Below are 17,392 nucleotides of genomic sequence, written 5' to 3' on the forward strand. Positions count from 1 at the left end.
TGTTTCAAGAAACTTCCTGTGGTGTATGTCAGTCTAGTGTAACTTTGAAAAAAAGGTTTTAAGTTGGTGTTTGCATGCAGAAAATGGGGGGGCTAAGAAAGTTGTAGCGATGCCCGATCCCTCAATTCCTCGCAAAGGAAGCTTCATGATCAATTATTCGACTGCAAAGCTTGCTTTCTGGTGAAATTGGCTTGCCACACTGAAAGCCGGGACTGAAGTAATTTATTTAACTGGCGAAGCCTGACTGTGGTGTCTTAGCGTAGGGGGCCGCTAGCCCGATAGCAGCAAACTCGGACATGTGAACGCCGCCGTGGGCTACCGATGATCGACTATATTGCACAGTGCACTTATATACATGACATCACAGGCTACAGATCACGATGCCATCTCTAATGGCGTCGCACAAGCAATGCCAGTATAGAACACTGACGTAACAAGTGGCCGTCCTTCCTGGCAATTTGTCGCAACCAGATAAATGTCTAGTTCTACAACAAGCGTTGTAATCTTGGCACACAGATGTCTACTGCTACTTTATCCCCGTTAAAATTTGCTCCTAGCAGCGAAACACCCCATCCACTTGTTTTGCACAAGCTGTAGTTCTGCCAGGCATATTATGTGCTACACAAAATTCCCGAGTGAAAGAATCGAATTAAAAAAATTCCGGTGTCGTTATGTGCCAAAACCACAGTTTAATTAATAGCTCACACCATAGTGGGGAACTCCAGATTAATTTGGACTTGCTGGATTTTCTTAAAGTATGCACAGTGCCCGGCCGTTTTTGCATTCTGCTCCCATTGGAATGCATCCGCTGTGGCCGGGATCGAGCTTGTGATCATCAGTTGCTGATCATTAATCACATAGCTGCTGAGCTACTACCGGGCTAGGTGGAAAAGCGGAATACCATGAAAGCTGTGGGATTGGCGAGAAAGGCATATAACACATAAACATGGCCTAGGCTGTACCATCTGTTGAAAAAATTCACAGGTCAAATCAAGCCAGAACAAATAGATACCTAATCCAAGTGGCACTGCCGTTGCTATCTCTAAATCTATGTATGGGCATAGAGGTGTCTTGGGTTTTGTTTCCAGCAGGTGCATGTAGTCGTGCTGCAGATGGTGGTCACATGGGAGCAGAACATGGAACATTTTGGCACTCCATCGTCTTCTGTAATGCTATTTGTCGCTTGGCTCCATGTAGCAGACAGCTAGAGCCCCAAAACATTCTGTCTTAGGCTCCCATGTGACAAACCTTCTACATTCCGACCAGAGACTGGAACTTTAGGCAAAATGCCTATTTTTTTTCCTTACGTCCTTATTGGGCTATATAGGGTGGTCATTTTTATGTTTTATGCAATTTTTAAAATCGCTTGTTTACTAGTCCTTGAGCTGGATTGCTCAGAGAGGCTGACATTACTTGCACAAAAAATCGTAATGCATATTGAACTAATTAACAAAAATTCAATAATTAACTTCCTAATTACGGCTTGTATTGCAATTTACAAATTGTAGCTGGTGAAATGGGCAGGCTTATCCACTTGCGATGTACTTCTAAAGTGACACCAGTTTGAAGAAAAGCGCTATCAAACTAGCCGAAAAAATGCACTGTTGGCCCTCTCAGTTTTTCAACAAAACACTTTTATGCATTGAAGCACAAAATTAATTGGAATGCCCATGTATTTCGTCTCACATATTGGAAGATATCTCCAAACTAGTGTAATCCTGGAAATTGATTTCAAGTGGATGCGTGTTGCATACTCGCACGTTACAATTTTGTAAGTTGCAGTATGTGCTGTAAAGTAAAGAAGTAATTAGTTAATTTTTGCTAATTGAATATACGTTTCGATTTCGCACGCTAGTAATGTCTGCCTCTTCGAACAATCCAGTTCAGCGGCAAAATTTATGCTATCTGCCACAGGGAATTTTAAAATTTCGTAATGCTTAAACATGATCACCCTGTATATCATATAAGCACAAGCTATGGGTCTAGAAACATCTTGGGGCATATTTATTGTGCCTATGTTAGATTTTTACAGCCTAAAAATGCCTTTTTCCATTCTTTTATCCTAGCATTTTGTTTAAAATGTTGTCATCTGCTGGGGAACTTGGCTGAAGCCAGCCGATTACTACTATAAACACTTTGCTGGTGTAAAGGCTCTTACTAACAGCTTTGCTGTAGATGAGACCATCGCTGCAAAAAAGGGCTCAAACAGCGCTACGTGACAATGCACTCGAAGGTGACTTAGCGTACTTGTGCGTGCTTCATGTTTTTAGCTGACATCATCGAGAAACTGTAATGTTTGGGCGCAACTCTGACCAGGAATGTGGTGTTCATTTAGGACGTTCAGGAAAAGTTTTCCACCATCCCCAATGGACCTGTTGCTGATAGTTCAAATATTCAATCTGGCTTGCACGAAAATACCAATTATTCGGTAATGAAAGACCTGAACGTTTTCACCAATGAGCATTCTGGAATTCCAGAGGGCGTTGGATCATGGAAGGTTCCTAAGTTGCCGTTTTGCTGAACAGCATAAACGTGTTTTGCACCAACGTTAAATGAAACTATGCCACTGATGCGATGTCACTTGATTGGCACTTCAACTTGCTCTCTATTCACTTAGATATACTGTGCTATCGTGCCTATAACTTCTAGAAAAACTCCAAAGAAATTTGTGTAGAATGTTGGTGTGTAGGTCATAATTCAATTTTCCATCAGGGTTGGCTTAATGAAGGAGCTCTAAGCAGTAATGAAGTATACTACTCATTTAGCAGAAATCCCGTGATCAACAACTTGGATAAATAACTCCTAGAGTATGTGCTCTTAGCTTCAGTGGATGTCGAATATTCCTTTTCTGTAGCAGTCGACTTCCGTTAATTTGACCCTAATGGAACCGACGAAATGGACTAAATTATCTGGTTGGTCGAATTGCCATAAACAAGACGCAGAAAAAGAAACGTGAAAACACACTGCCGATTCATTTGGCAGTGCGTATTTGTCCAAATCTAACCTGCCTCCAAATGAAAAGTGTACATACTTTCCATTTGCCCAAAGTAGAATACTAGAGATAAAGCTCCTAAATAACCCTTTCATACACTGTGTACATAATTGTGTACAGCAAAATAGTGCATCAACAGCAAAAGCACTGATGAAAGTAATATTTAAAATGTGTGGCATACACCTTGAAACACTTATAATTGGAATTATGCTGCAATTTTGAACAATGCGCACAATGTTTTAGCAAAATGAGTGGGAAGGTAGACGGTTGGGTGTTTTTACTCAGTGTCAGTATGTTTTATGTAGCGGGTTCACTTCTTCTATTGTTTTTCGCAATGTCATGCACCAGGCATATTTTTTAAGTGGCTAGATAAGTGCTTTTCAAGCTTTTCAAAACACAAAATAGTTTATGTTCTCATATTTGATATCAAGTTCCTGTAGTCAGTTTTCGCATGGAATCCACATTCTGTAAACTTTATAAAACTCGCTAAACAATTGAAAATTCTTAATATTTTCTGTAGCTGTATACTTTCTATGATTTTGAAGATACAAAAAAATATGGTGAAAGCAAGTTCTCAATCAACAGGATAAAATGCGTCTGAAAGGGATAAAGTAGAAGTTTATTGCACACCCGGTTTTTTACAAGAAAAATGGGCAAGGGTCTAATACGTGTTGCACAGTGGCGGCCAGTTTCCTGAAGTCAGTTCTGTTGCAATGCAGCAGTGTTATGCTGCAAAGCATACACGTCGCGATTGCGGTTTTTGGCTCAATTTTCTTGGGGAAGAATAATTAAAGAAGGCACGCTTAGAATTGGGTAAACACCGTAATTAGACATTGCGAGGTACCGTTACTGTTAGAAAATCTTCCTAGGGCAGGCTGAAAATAAGCATTTTCGATGGGAAATTGATTTGTGTTCAATGCAATCACTGTCCCCTAAGCTCTGCCGAGACAGATGCAGCCAGCGAAAGGTCGCTATGTGGGTCACCATAGGGGTCAGGCTCGTGCATGCCGATCAAGTTCGAACTATCCAGCAAAGGGCAATATTAGGATCGAAATAATGTAAGTTTGGGCCCTTAGAAATGCATGGGCACCGGCCGGGACCTTCAGTCGGAATCGAATTAACAGAACTCTGCTGTACAAACCAATACTCAGTAAAAAAAAGCGCAGCAAGAAACCTGTTAAGATGGTGCTTGTTTGTTACTGCTTTCATTACTTTTCTCTTGGTGTCTAGGCACACTAAGTTTCAGATAAATTTTGTAACCTACGCAACTTGCCTACTCCGTTTGATTGAGAAAATAGTAAATTTCAGTAAACAGGGGTGTAGTGGGCTTTAGTGTTCCTTAATATAATCGTAATTAATCCTCAGTTGCACAGCAGAAGTCACCCATAGATGCCTAAAGAATAGCATTTGGTGCCTATATGTGGCCTTATGTGACAGCTTTAGTGCTTGTTATGGGCACCTAAAACGGCATTCTTTATAGCCTAAACATCCGCTTTCAAGTCGGGACCCATGCACCTTCGGAAATGAAACTGAGGTTGTTGAAAAGCTATTGGAATAACTCATTTGGGTGCTCTTAGGCTCGGCACTGTCTAGGGTGTTGAGGTCGAGGACCTCCAGTGCACATAAAAAATGAAGAGTCAGAAATATCACATTGGCAACTCCTTTAATGAATAAGGCTCAATCGTCATTCACTCTTTGAGCAGTTCTTCATTAAAGGCTTCAAATTTCTTCACAAGGTGTTCGGGTATGTCGACATCCTTAAGGTTTTCCATACCAGGCTCGGGTTCGTCACTAATGAGGATGTCTACGAGGTTCTCGCATGCGACCACCACAGGGCGGCAGCCTTCTGTCTTGTGCAGTTCTCTTAGCACGTAGTAGGCTCCCGAGTTCTTGATGTGCTCTCGACACTTTTTTGTGGCACAGAGCTGCAAATGAAGGGGAGAGGGGGGGGCAACAGCAATTAGCAATTTGTAAACAATGTAGCTATACAGTCAAACTACATTACAACAGTCACATCCAACACTACTTTATACAAACACTGTCATTCAAGACGTTCCAAGTCTGTGTCCTTGTACACTGGTTCTAGCACTTTATAGTGTCCGTTCAATTTCGTATCAGCTGAAATTGCAGACAAGTCTGGCTTATAACAGTCGTATGCAACATATAGGTACCCTTGTGAGATCCTATATTCATTATAAATGTACTAATGTGAAAAAAAAAATGTGATGGGGTCTATGTAAAGAAATGCCAGATGTGATGCCCCTGATGAGGCAGCAAAGGGTCTCCTTGATCACGGCTTGCATGCTGGTACGTAGCACGTGAACAATGCTGAACAGCAAAAGTGAGTTTTGCACCAATGTTAACGCGGGACTATGCAATCGGTGCGATCACATTGGATTAGCACTTTGGCTTAATCTGAGCATGCTTAAACTTTATTCGCAGCTTAGATGCCCTGTACTATCATGCCAATAACGTCAAGAGAAATTTGAGTACAATGTGGGTGTGTAGGTCATAACTGAATTTTTACATCAGGGGTGGTTTAACAAAGCCTCTCGAAGCAGTAACGAAGTAATACTATTCATTTAGCAGAAATCCTGTAGTTAACAGCTTTGAGAAATAACTCCTTGAAAATCAGTGGTGAAATAATGCACTGAATCTTTCAGTTCACACTGCACTATGGCAACTGGAGTGACGTTAACATCAATGCGTTTTGCCACATATCTTGAGGACTTGGTTTTCAAAACTGGTGCTAAACGCAGATTTCTTGCTAAATGCAGCATCTTCTAAGTGCTGCCGAGATAGACACTGCAGCTATCGAGGTCACGATCAAGGGTCACCAAAGGCATCGGGTGCATGGGCGCTGACCACTCAAGTTCGAATTATCTAGCGAAAGCCAATTTCAAGATTTAAATAACAAAATTTTTGAACTTTTGGCCCATAGAAACGTATGGACACTTACCAGGGCCTACACTCAGAATCAAATTGACAGAAAAAAAAATTAAGCAAAACACAATTATAAGCTGTGCCAGTGAGACCATGCAAAAATGTGATCGTTTAAGTTGACACAAAGTCTCGCACCTGTGTGATCGCCTCGATGAGCATCTGGCGAATCTCCGGGCTCCCATCTCGCTGCTTGTCGTTGCCCAGATACTGAAGATCAAGGGGCAGCTTTTCCATTTCGTCGTCGTCCAGCTCCTCGGGGCCCATAAGCGGATAGAGCAGCCGGGACAAGATGTCCACGTCGGGACTCAAGAGCCACTCGTTGCTTTCTGTCGACACGGGTGGAACAAAATGAGAAAAGTGCAGTCCTCAAAAAATCCACTAAGTGAAATGAATAGCCCGTTAATGGGGGGAAAAAAATCGTGGGATTTGGTGTACCAGAATGACACTTATGGCATGGCAGAAAGTGCAAAAGAGGGCTCTGATTCTAATTCTAGTTACGCAGGATTTTAAAATATCAGTAGGCCGCTTTTACGAAAATGCACAGGAATGAACTTTTGACATCGTGCTCGGCAGCGAAACACCAGTCACTAAGTCGTCGTGGCAAGCAGTAAGAAGTTGGAAAATATTTCATGGCCTTTCGTTATTTTTTTGCTTTTGAGTACGGTTGAACCCACTCAAAACAATATATTGTATGCAACAAGAAGAAGCTGCGGCACCGTGAACTTATGTGTGTGTTCTGTGGTAAAAAAACTGCTTACTACAATGTTCTCATGGTGTGTTATTAGTTATAACTATTAAACCTGGCTACTGGGTGGCTGTGCCAAAAAGGAAAGAAATGCAAAACCCTGGAAAAGAGAAAAAGAAAAGCAAAGCAAGCCACCGCACCTGTATGGATGTCGTGCACGCAGCATATTTTTGCTGAATCGCCAGCCTCGCGCACCTCTCTGCCGTCTCTCTTCCACCCCTCCGAAACACGAGTCAACTGTGCCAATTGCCCTAACACCGACACTCACTGACGGGGGGGCACAGTCGAATCTCGGAGGAGTGGAAAGTGAGATAGGAAAGAGGCATGTGAGGGGCAGTGTGCTTGGCAGCTCGCTTTTTTTTTTCTTTTCCAGGATTTTGCGTTCCTTTTTCTTTTGGCACAGACACCCAGTAGCCAGATTTAATTGTTAGAACCAGTAACGTGGAATTGAAACATTATGGTACATAGCAGGCGACTACAGAACACACATTAAAGTTCACGGCAACGTGGCAGTAATTAAAGCTGGTAATTTTGTGTGTTCGACTGCACTTGTTTTGGTCTAATAAAAAAATTTTTAAAAATACGTCTGTCCTGCTTTTTTTTTTCTTCGTGCAACTAGGTTACGAGAATTATCAGCTATACGTAGCAATTAAATTTTCTTGGCACTTGAACATCGTTATAAGTGGGTTTGAGGGTAAGTTGTCTTAGCCTTTGCTGCACGTTTACTGTAAACAAAACAGCACATTAATAAACTAAATATTAACTGCCACTGATAACCATAAATTGATTTTCTTTCTGCCAAGCCATCGCTTCGCTTGACTTTTACGCCCCCTACTTCTTTCGTGCTATTGGTTAGTTGTTTTTTGAGCCAGACGAACTAAGCCAGTCCTTGATATTTGTGAGAGTTACAGCTTTTATGCGAGCAACGTCTAAGCATATACCTGTATGTTCAAAAGGACAGACTGTTGGACTGTCAGCATGGCATCACATACACTTCAGTGACTTCAGTGTCCCGTCCGTCTGTGGTTTGCACTGAAGTGCACCTGTATGTTGCCTGTGTGAAACAATGTGAATTGCTCCAACGAGTTTGCTACATGTGATTACTTTCTGCATTTCCTCTGCTGGAAGGACGAGTACAGTACCGTTTCCAGCTGTGACAAAAGTTCACTGCCACCATTACTGCCATGAGACCAACAGCCTGTTCATCTCGTCACTGTACCAGATGAGCACGAATCAGAGTGCCACTCGGCCTTCCCGTAATCGATGAAAGTGCTGGCCACATCACGACTAGGCATTTTGTGTTGGCAAGCGTACATCCCAGCGCTCGCTTCAACATCTGCACACTGAAAGGTAGAGCTACAATGATACTACAACTTTCAGATGCGACACAGTAAAGTGCCATCGTGACAAGTACTTGCACTACTCATGTGTAACTCATGCTCAAAGGCTAACTGCAACAAAATTTCACTTAGGCTAAATTGGTTACAAATCAACAGTATATTGTCACGTGGTCGTGACGTCAAAGAACACAGCAGCAATACTGTGAAAGGCAAAACTAGCTTTTATTGGACGAACCTGTGCCCACAAAACAGGCTACACTTAAAGCACAACGAGAGCGGCGAACACAGTCGGCGATCATCGAAAATCTGATCAACGGGTCATGCGCGTCGGCTTTTATACATCAATCGTCGAATGTTCCAGACTAATCGCTGGGACCCGCGTGTCTTCCACAAAGTTCTACGTTATTCACGTCGCGTACGCATGCAATCAGTTTTCACAACGTTGGGTCACAGACAGCGGATGGAACCATCGATAACATTCCAGAAACTTCCAATACATGCAGGCGAGTCCTGCGCCGTGCGATAACATTTGTTAGGTGATGAAACGTGTCGCCTGATAAAGACAAGTACACGTGTCAATATACTGAAATCTTACCAAAGCGGCCTGGGATGATAAATGCTCAATTTTTCTTAAACGTCGTTCTGAGTATTCATACTGGTTCTCAATGTTTCGGGCTATGCATCACTCCTGGCAAACAGTAACGGCAGCATTTCTTTTATTGTTATTTTCCAGTTATGGCGCAGAAAGCATCCATTTTTGTGACACATCCACTCGTCTTTTCACGTGTCAAATTTTGCTCGGCAGTCTTGCTCTATATCTGCACTATCTGAAATTGGGCTTTTCATGCAAGTGAAAATTTTTCTGGTCAGCACTTTGGCCAAAGCCAGGCTCTCCCATTCTGTTTTTGGTTTTGTTTTACTATCACTGGCGGGGCACTCGCCAAGCCTCATTTGTTATGCAAATGAGAAAAATGCGCACCATCTTCACACGCAATTAGGCAAAGGACCGCGTAAAGACTATTGTAGTAGCGATGGTAACACACATGCGCACGCACACTGTAGGCCAAATGCCCTTCCACCAAATTGCACGATACACAAAAAGCACGGTTAATGGTGCGTGGCTGGGGATCATTAAGGGCCTCTGTATGTCCACATATTGAGCACCAAGCACAATACACCATCGCCCCGGCAAGACAAAGCAGACGGAGTTGTTTTCACGCTTGCTACGACCCATGAACGGACACTAGCTTCTAAAAGCAGGTGCGTAGCCTTTTGGGTCACGGTGAAATACGGCAAAAGGTCTGTCTTTGCATGCTTGGAATATGTATAAACTATTTTACCCTAGAGGGAGGCCTAGATAACGTTCTGTGGATGTCACTGTTTCCTTAAGCTTGGATTTTAGGCTTGGTGAAAGCTTTGCACCCCGTAAACTACTGTGCTGTAGTGTGAAAGGACACGCACAACTTTGCTCATAGTTGCTCCAATAGTTGTTTTCAAAATGAGTATGGTTGTCACTGTGCTGTTGTATCTCGCCCCGGCAGTATGAATTTTCAGGAAAGTTAACACGAGAATGATGTGCTAACAATGCAAAACAGATAGGGTCGATGAAAAGTAACTAACATCTAAGGGCCACTAAAGTAATTCAGTTAAACTAGATTGTTGGAGTTGCATACCTAGAGCGTCAAATAGGCTTATCTTGCTGTTAAAAGCTTCATAAGCCACAAAGGAAGAAATAAAGACATGGGAGGTGCTGCCACCATAAAATTCCTGTCTGATGTTGTAGCACCTGTCTGGAGCTAGCTAGTAGTTGCCTATGAAAATAAGAAATGGACTACATTGCTCACGGAGGAAGAAAATAAACTAGTAGGGAGCATTACGTCATGCAGCCAGTCTTGGCTAGCCAATTCTTTGTGAAGTCGTTCCCTTCGCTTTCTTTTCCCTTGAAAAGTTGGCCTAACAGGTGACCTCAGAGACTCCGTGCATTGGTAAAGAATGCTTGGTTCTCGGTAGTTTTTAACCAATGGGCACTTGTTTGACAGCTCTGCCTGCAGAGTGCAAGCACTCAAACCTACCGCATGCTCTCGCATGACGACCATGCGTGGGGCCGACTCGTTTCGCGGTAACAGTTTGTGCAACGCTCCCTCCTAGTTCTTTCCTACTCACATGACACTGCTGTTAAAAGCAAGGAGAAACTCGGCACAGGAGCTTTTAGAAACTTTTTTTTGTGCGTGTGTTAAAAATAGGGTAAAAAAGAAACCTTGCATACCGTGTAATATATCACATCACACTGAAGACATTAGTGCTCTTGTCTCGGCGAGAAATTTAGAATATAAAGTTTGGCATTCACAATTTCCACTAATTGTAGACCATTATCTGCAAATTAAATGCAAATGTACCAATCTCCAAGTTTGGCACTCGCAATTTCCACTAATTGTAGACCATTATCTGCAAATTAAATGCAAATGTACCAATCTCCAAATTTGGCACTCGCAATTTCCACTAATTGTAGACCATTATCTGCAAATTAAATGCAAATGTACCAATCTCCAAAGAACACTCTACTACTCTAAAGCAGTCAATTTTTCTGCCAAGCAGCCAGTGTGAATTAGCAGAATTACTGATGACTGTACCTGAGAGGTGGCACTGTGTTTCACTCAGAAGTCGTACCAGCCTTCAAAAACTGAAATGCATAAATTCTGACGGCAAAAAAAAAAAAAAAAAAAAAAAAAGGAACTGCGAGCATACCGGTTTCAAAACAGCAGTTGCGCAATACTGCAGCTGCACCATGCTTCCGAACCGTTGAAGTCTCCAGGGTGAGGAAAGGAAAAAACCGGTGTATCCTCCTGGCTGCCTGGTCCAACAGCCACCTGCACCAATAGCGCACCTTTAGTTTCCAGGCACTTCCCAGTGAAATGAGACCAGCAAGCTTCTGGGACATATTGCAAAGGCGTAAGCTTAGCGCACGTTAAAAGTGGAAAACATGGCCAAATGATTTTGCAATATCGCAACTCTAGCAGCCAAGAACCACTAATCCCTTGAGAAACACTGCATGTCTAGTTGCTGCTTTTACGCCAACCTCGCGATGCCCGAACACCATTCCATGTCAAGAAAAACCAGAACTTGTTCACCTTTGTTTCTGGCCATAGAGTGGGGTACATTTGTACAAGAAAGCAATGAAAGGCAACTACCTGACTAAAAAGTTAATCAGTATACCAAATAACTAAGCAGTAACTGGTTTGCTTAACTATCCACAACTGAAGTCTCGGTCCAGCATATAAAGAGAGAGAGAGAGAAGGAAAGAAGGAAAGGCAGGGAGGTTAACCAGACGCTACTATGAGCTTTGCACTAAGTTTCCTGGGCTTAACTCTGAATTTCACTTGCTTCTCATCATGCCACAGAATTTGAGGTACTCAGAGGGGCCCTGTTAGCACACCCGAGAAAGCTTCCTAGGTGGCACCGATAGCACTGTCACAATGCATAGATTTTGTGCACGTATGATGCCACTGCACCACTATTATGACTGAATAAGAATAGTATAACGCACCCTCTGTGTTCACGCAGTAGCAAGAGTATGGTGGAAAAAAAAAAACAAAATTATGTTTGCACTCATTTTATTTATGGCCTACACCAGAAGACAACATAACAAACATGCTTTGCGTAAAGTGTGTTCTACAGCAGGATGTTTTTTGCCCTAACAATGCACCATTTCGTCAGCGCAGACTCTAATTTAATGATGATTTGTTCTGGATCATGCAGGCAAGGAAGTACATGCAGGCATGGTATTAAACTGCATCCACCGCTAAATGGCGTCTCTGCGTGGATTTTGAGTGCGAACGAGCCGTTGCACAGAGTGGGTGGTACTGGTGGCGCATCGAATTACTGGAAATGTGAACAAACATTTGTTTGCAGTTGCTTGTGCCATACTCATACTGGCCACACAAGAACATACATTCGACAACGTTGCTACTCCACATATCTGCTAAGCTTGGCACCATCCTTCGCTGATTTTGCCAACCCACTGACATGAACTACTGCAGCCGATAACGCTAAGTGCCCATTTTGTACACAGAGAAGTTTTCACAACATGGCTGCCTGTTCATTGTCGGTCCTGTTGGTGCGGTTAAATAAACCGAGCGGTGTCAGCTCCGAGAAAAGTTAAAGTAACAAATGTTGCGTAACCGAGAGTGGGATAAATGGCCCATTGTCTAAACCACTAGCTCTTTCATGCTCAGATTTCACATTTTGGGGTGTATTTGATTTAAGTACCACGTTTAAGTGCACTACTTGCCTATTCCATACTGACTAACCCGCAAGCATCCGCTGTTTACAGCAATGTCGGACTGATATGTGTTTTGCCCATAATGATAACAGATGGCAAAGCTGTCCCTTTCATTGAGGCTGTTCTGCATCGCCGTATACCTACCACAGGTGGCTGTGATTTATCCTGTAGAGAATAGGCAAGTTGTGCAACACACTGAAATACCGTGTTTGCCCAAAGCTTGAGTACAAGGGGGCCCATGGTTTAGTGGGGAGTAACTCCCTTGTTAATATAATATAGCATTTGGTACAAGCGACAGTGGTCATCTTTAACAGTTCGAACAATTGCCAACTACATAAATGCCGACGTGGGACTGCCAGCACCTTTCTGTGCTTGATACAAATGTAAAGCAATGCAAAACACCACCGTGTATGCCAGCTCATTTCTACCATTTCCGAGGGCTGATTTCCTTTCTTAGTCTAACCTCGAACCCACTGCTCGTCTGTGCTGCTACACTTACATTAAGTGCTCTCCCTTCACATGGTCAGCCTCGTAATTTGGAAGGTGCCACCAATATTTGCATAGGACAACAGGTTGTCACCAACTGCTTTAGTGAATTTTTTAGATTGCCATGTTAATCATAATAATAAAAATACATAGCCACAAAAGCAGGTCACATACTCTGAAATGTTCACACAGGATGTATGTGTGTGTCAAAAGAATAACTAATGTGAGGGGGTAGTTGGCACCCCATAATATTGCATGTGCTAGAACCTCTTAGTTGAAATCTCTGCGCGCTCAACTGGTATACAAGCCGGGAAGACACAAAAGAGGTAATGCAAAGCAATGCATAGAAAACTAATATGAAATATGGGTGATGCATTATGAATTCAACAGTTATTTTTCTTTAGAGCTATTTTAAACACTACAACAGTGCGAGGTCATGAACAGCAAAGAGAAAGGAGACAGACAGTAAGATGCAAGAATTCGCTCTAGCAAGTTTCTTTTTTAAATGAGGGCAGGAATCAAAAGGATAAAAGGGTCAATTTACTGTAACAAGCAAATGAAGTCAACGAAGAAGCCAAGTGAAGCACAGAGTGGATTTACAGTTTCTTTACTGAAGTGTAGAAAGAGTAGTAGTAGTAGTAGTAGTAGTAGTAGTAGTAGTAGTAGTAGTAGTAGTAGTAGTAGTAGTAGTAGTAGTAGTAGTAGAGTACTAGTAATAGTAAAAAGTGGAAGACGATTTGCCACCAATAGGAGCCAAATCCATGCCTGCACAATGCACGCAATGCTCTGCCAATTGCACTACAGTAGCAGCTGTCTCTGCCGTCCACTTATTGTGTGACAAACATACACGTGAGAGTGTTTTGCCAGCGGCATTCATAGCCATGGTGGTGGGTGTGAAACGTGCTGCCAACTGCAAGTGTAATGTGAGCTTCTGAGCAGAGATCCAGCCAATACACCCTCACACACTATTTCAAGGCTGCTTTGCATGTTGGCTTCATTTGGTTTTTTCCTTCCAAAAGCATTCGCTGCGGCGATTTTTGCCCACTACTGACCACTGCACATGCTCGGCCTGACTCCCTCACCTCCTGACCTCGTCCAGCTGAGAGAGGTTTGAGAACACGAAGCTGAGGTGGTCGTGGTTCTTGTTAATGCTAGAACAAAGCGCCGCCAGGAGGTCGTCACACTTGTTCGTCGAGTTCAGCAGCATCCAGACCTTTTCGGCACCCTGCCTGCCTCTGGTGAGGTTCGACAGCGTGGCTGCATGCTGCCAAGCCGTGGAGTCCTCGCTCTCGGACAGCAGCAATCGGTCTACCAAGTGTGCCAAAAGGTCGCCGTAATTGTGCTCTACAAGGTGTTCCGAAATGGCCGGGACAGACGTGAAGTTCGTCAAGCACTTGCACGCTCTGGAGGCGGTTTCTGTGTTTTCATCCTGCACGAGCAGGGCCACTGCTTTCACCAGGTCAGAGTTTTTGAGCAGGAGAGAACGCCCATCTTCCGAGTCTGGGAGGCCTGCAAACATAATTTAGTTGTTCTTGTAGGGGACAGTGAAAGGTAGTCAAATGTGATCCTATCACGTCACTTTCACTTTTCATCTTCACCCCCACCCCTTTCCCTATTCCTTTCTTCTTTTTTTTTTTTTAATGTGGGGCATGAGACCACTTTAACTAAAGTGTTCAGGCCAAGACAAAAAAAAAAAAAAAAAGAACTGTAAACATTGTGAGTGCTCGCCGGCCAGTTGCGTGCACACTAAGGACACCAACTGTGAGCACCCAACAGAGCCACATATGCTGCACATAAGAATGCAAAGTGAATGGCTTGTGGCCTGCGTGTTCCAAGACCACTGCTCAGCCACTCATCTATTGTGGCTTAATAAACACCTACCATCACTTCTAGCCAACATTCGCAAAACATGCAGAAAGTGCATTAGAAAGGCAGAAGTGGTCTATTTTTCATGGAAACTAAGTGTTGCTATCAGGCCAATTGCTGCAATGTGTTGCCAAGAAAACTATGGGATGGAGGTCTCAGTTCTGTCATGCTTTATTTGTACCACCACGCTATGGTTACGTGGATAGCATCTACCACCACTTTTCATTACATATTCATTTTCTTTTCATTTTCACATTTCATCACTGAGGCATTCTCTTAAGATACCATGATTACAATGCGAGATCTAAGTCGCCAAAATGCAGTATTGGAGTTGCTAAACTACGCACATTCATTTTTGGCACTGTCATCTGCCTATTCATATCACTTGCACTAGTTGAGGAACCCCAGGTGGCCCGAATTATCGCAGCCTCCCACTATGGCGTGCCTCATAATCAAATTGTAGTTTTGGCATGTAAAACTCCACAATTTTAACTTGTTTTTATCGCTTGCACTACAGCAAAATATAGTTAAATTTGGTGCACAATGACAAATGCCCCTCAAAGGGAAAAAATGTGAAAGTGTGTGCCAGTCAATAGATTTTCATTATTCCTACTCGTCCATTTTCTGTCCCCTTGCATTGCACAGGTTCTGCGGTGATGTGACCCTCTTTGCTGTAGGGGAAGAGGAGTGTTCATTCGATACAATCAATATTTGTTTCTGCAAGGTATCAAATCGGCATTCTCTGGCACATCTTCCTGGCTGCTGTGCCGCCTCTCCTCTCGATCAGTGCTTCCATGGGGGGTTGCTGTGGTGGGGCATGACCAATATACCCTTCCCGTCCACCCCTTTTCATATCTGAATTCCACTGGCCTCTCCATCATAAGCCAGCAGGCACCAGCCTTATCAATGAGGCCATCTATTAATTAATTTTTGGTGGCTGAAGCTGAGAATACCTTTCAAAACTTTTCTTGCTGCAAGTGTTTGTGCTGCAAGCTTTTTCCTTCCTTATACCAGCCAATCTCTGGTGTTCATGCTTGTGGTGTGAGTTGGTTTAAAAATGGCATATGGTGGAGAACAGGAAGCTCTGCTCAATTCCTGCGAGCTTAAGATGGCCAATTTTGCTGCACAAATCCTGTTCCATGTGTATACTTTTGTGTCACTGGTTGTAGAAAATTTTATGGGAAACCATGGTATCGGTACCATTTCAGCCAAAAGTAACGTTCTGGCCAGGAACAACACCAGGGTTTTATTTTCCAATTAGTCCAGCAATTACGTTAACACTGCAAAAGCATTTCGGCTGTCAGCAGACTCCAGGGAGAAGCATTCCGTAGGTGCCCACCTAGTGGACATGTCCATTTCGTCTGCTACTGAAGTGCTGATTGGCAGGGGGCACCTGCCTCCTTCTCACATGTACCCCAACTTCAGCAGCAGATGAAATGGACATGTTTACTAATGTGGACACTTGCAGAATAACACCCCAGCTGGCACAGCTCTCTTTCAGAGGTGAAGCAGGGGCAAGCACTGGCTTCACCTCTTCCAGTTAGAAGCATCGGGGCTGCCCACTGCCACTCCAGAAGTTGATCTTAAAACTCCTAGGATCACATTCTTGGTTCCCGTTTATACCACACACAGCAGCGCCTTTTTGTACCTTTGAGCTCTGTAACATAACTTTTGTATTGTTTTTGTAACTTCCTATTGCATGGTGTATCATGATACATCCAGATCAAAATTTCCAAACTACTGAATGTAAGGTTTCACGAAAGTGGAAAGTAAGAAAACTTGGCATATTTAGCCGCAATTTGGGTTGTGTCTAGCAATAAACCACATAGCGCTTACAACCCGGAATATATATATATAGCACTGAATGCAGTGAGAAAAATGTTGGGGCATTTACTTGCTCCTTATCAGCCTTCAGATTTCAGCCAGGCATGCAAATTCAGGGTTTTGTGGAGAGCCCAAAATAGTTTTCTGGGCACATACCTTAGATATGCCTGCAGTATTAGCGATTTACAGAGCGTGAAGTCGATGAAGCCAGAGGAACAATAAGATGAACAAGACATTAATTCTGCTTGCGCCAAGATCCTACGCGATCCGGTTTAGATCATATGGTTTAGATATTCAAGCAGTCACTTGTCAAGGACAACTAATTTCTCTGTCGCCAATGTTTAGTTGGTTTACAATCCTGCAGACATCTTTCTGTATTTATCTTCCCTCACACGTGCATTAAAACTTTGGTAATGTCACTGATTCCCGTTCTCGCAAGCAGCAAGCATTGATATTAATTAGCACAAATTTGATATTCTTATAGCGGCCGTAAAGCACCTACAACAATGAAACTATGTCACGTACTTATTTCACCGGAGACACACTTTATTTCCAGCAAACGTAGAGCTGCAAAATACGTCAGCAAGAATACCATTGGTAGGTTCTCTATGAACAGAGAATATACACAAACCTGCTATGTATGCAAGGGCTTGATTCTTCGCCTTGGTCGGCGCGCTTTTGGCCAAAAAATTAACCAATTCGTTTACTGGTGTCATGCTAATCGCAGATCGATCGCATTCGCGAAAATCGAGACGCAGGGCAATGAACACGAGCAAATGCGAACACGTGCTGGGTACAAGGCCGCCCTCACGCCGACAGCTCACGTCTCCATGTGGAAAGCAAAAGCACCTGACTGACTTCCGGTTGATCACTTCCGCCAAAGAAACCACAGGGCAAATAATTACTACACGACTACA

General features: G+C 43.1%; 1 protein-coding gene across 1 annotated transcript; it reads right to left on the reverse strand.

Moving 5' to 3' along the window:
• Positions 1-4,638: 4,638 nt before the first annotated feature.
• LOC142576137 (protein HGH1 homolog) lies at positions 4,639-17,332 on the reverse strand. Its single transcript, XM_075686099.1, has 5 exons — positions 17,107-17,332; positions 13,868-14,294; positions 10,766-10,887; positions 6,071-6,261; positions 4,639-4,917 (listed from the first exon to the last, which is right to left on the reverse strand). The coding sequence occupies exons 1-5, from the start codon at positions 17,189-17,191 to the stop codon at positions 4,681-4,683; spliced, it is 1,062 nt and encodes a 353-aa protein (XP_075542214.1). The 5' UTR covers positions 17,192-17,332; the 3' UTR covers positions 4,639-4,680.
• Between the last annotated feature and the right edge of the window lie 60 nt (positions 17,333-17,392).

Source organism: Dermacentor variabilis, chromosome 3 (assembly GCF_050947875.1).
Source record: "Dermacentor variabilis isolate Ectoservices chromosome 3, ASM5094787v1, whole genome shotgun sequence".
Classification (NCBI taxonomy): domain Eukaryota; kingdom Metazoa; phylum Arthropoda; class Arachnida; order Ixodida; family Ixodidae; genus Dermacentor; species Dermacentor variabilis.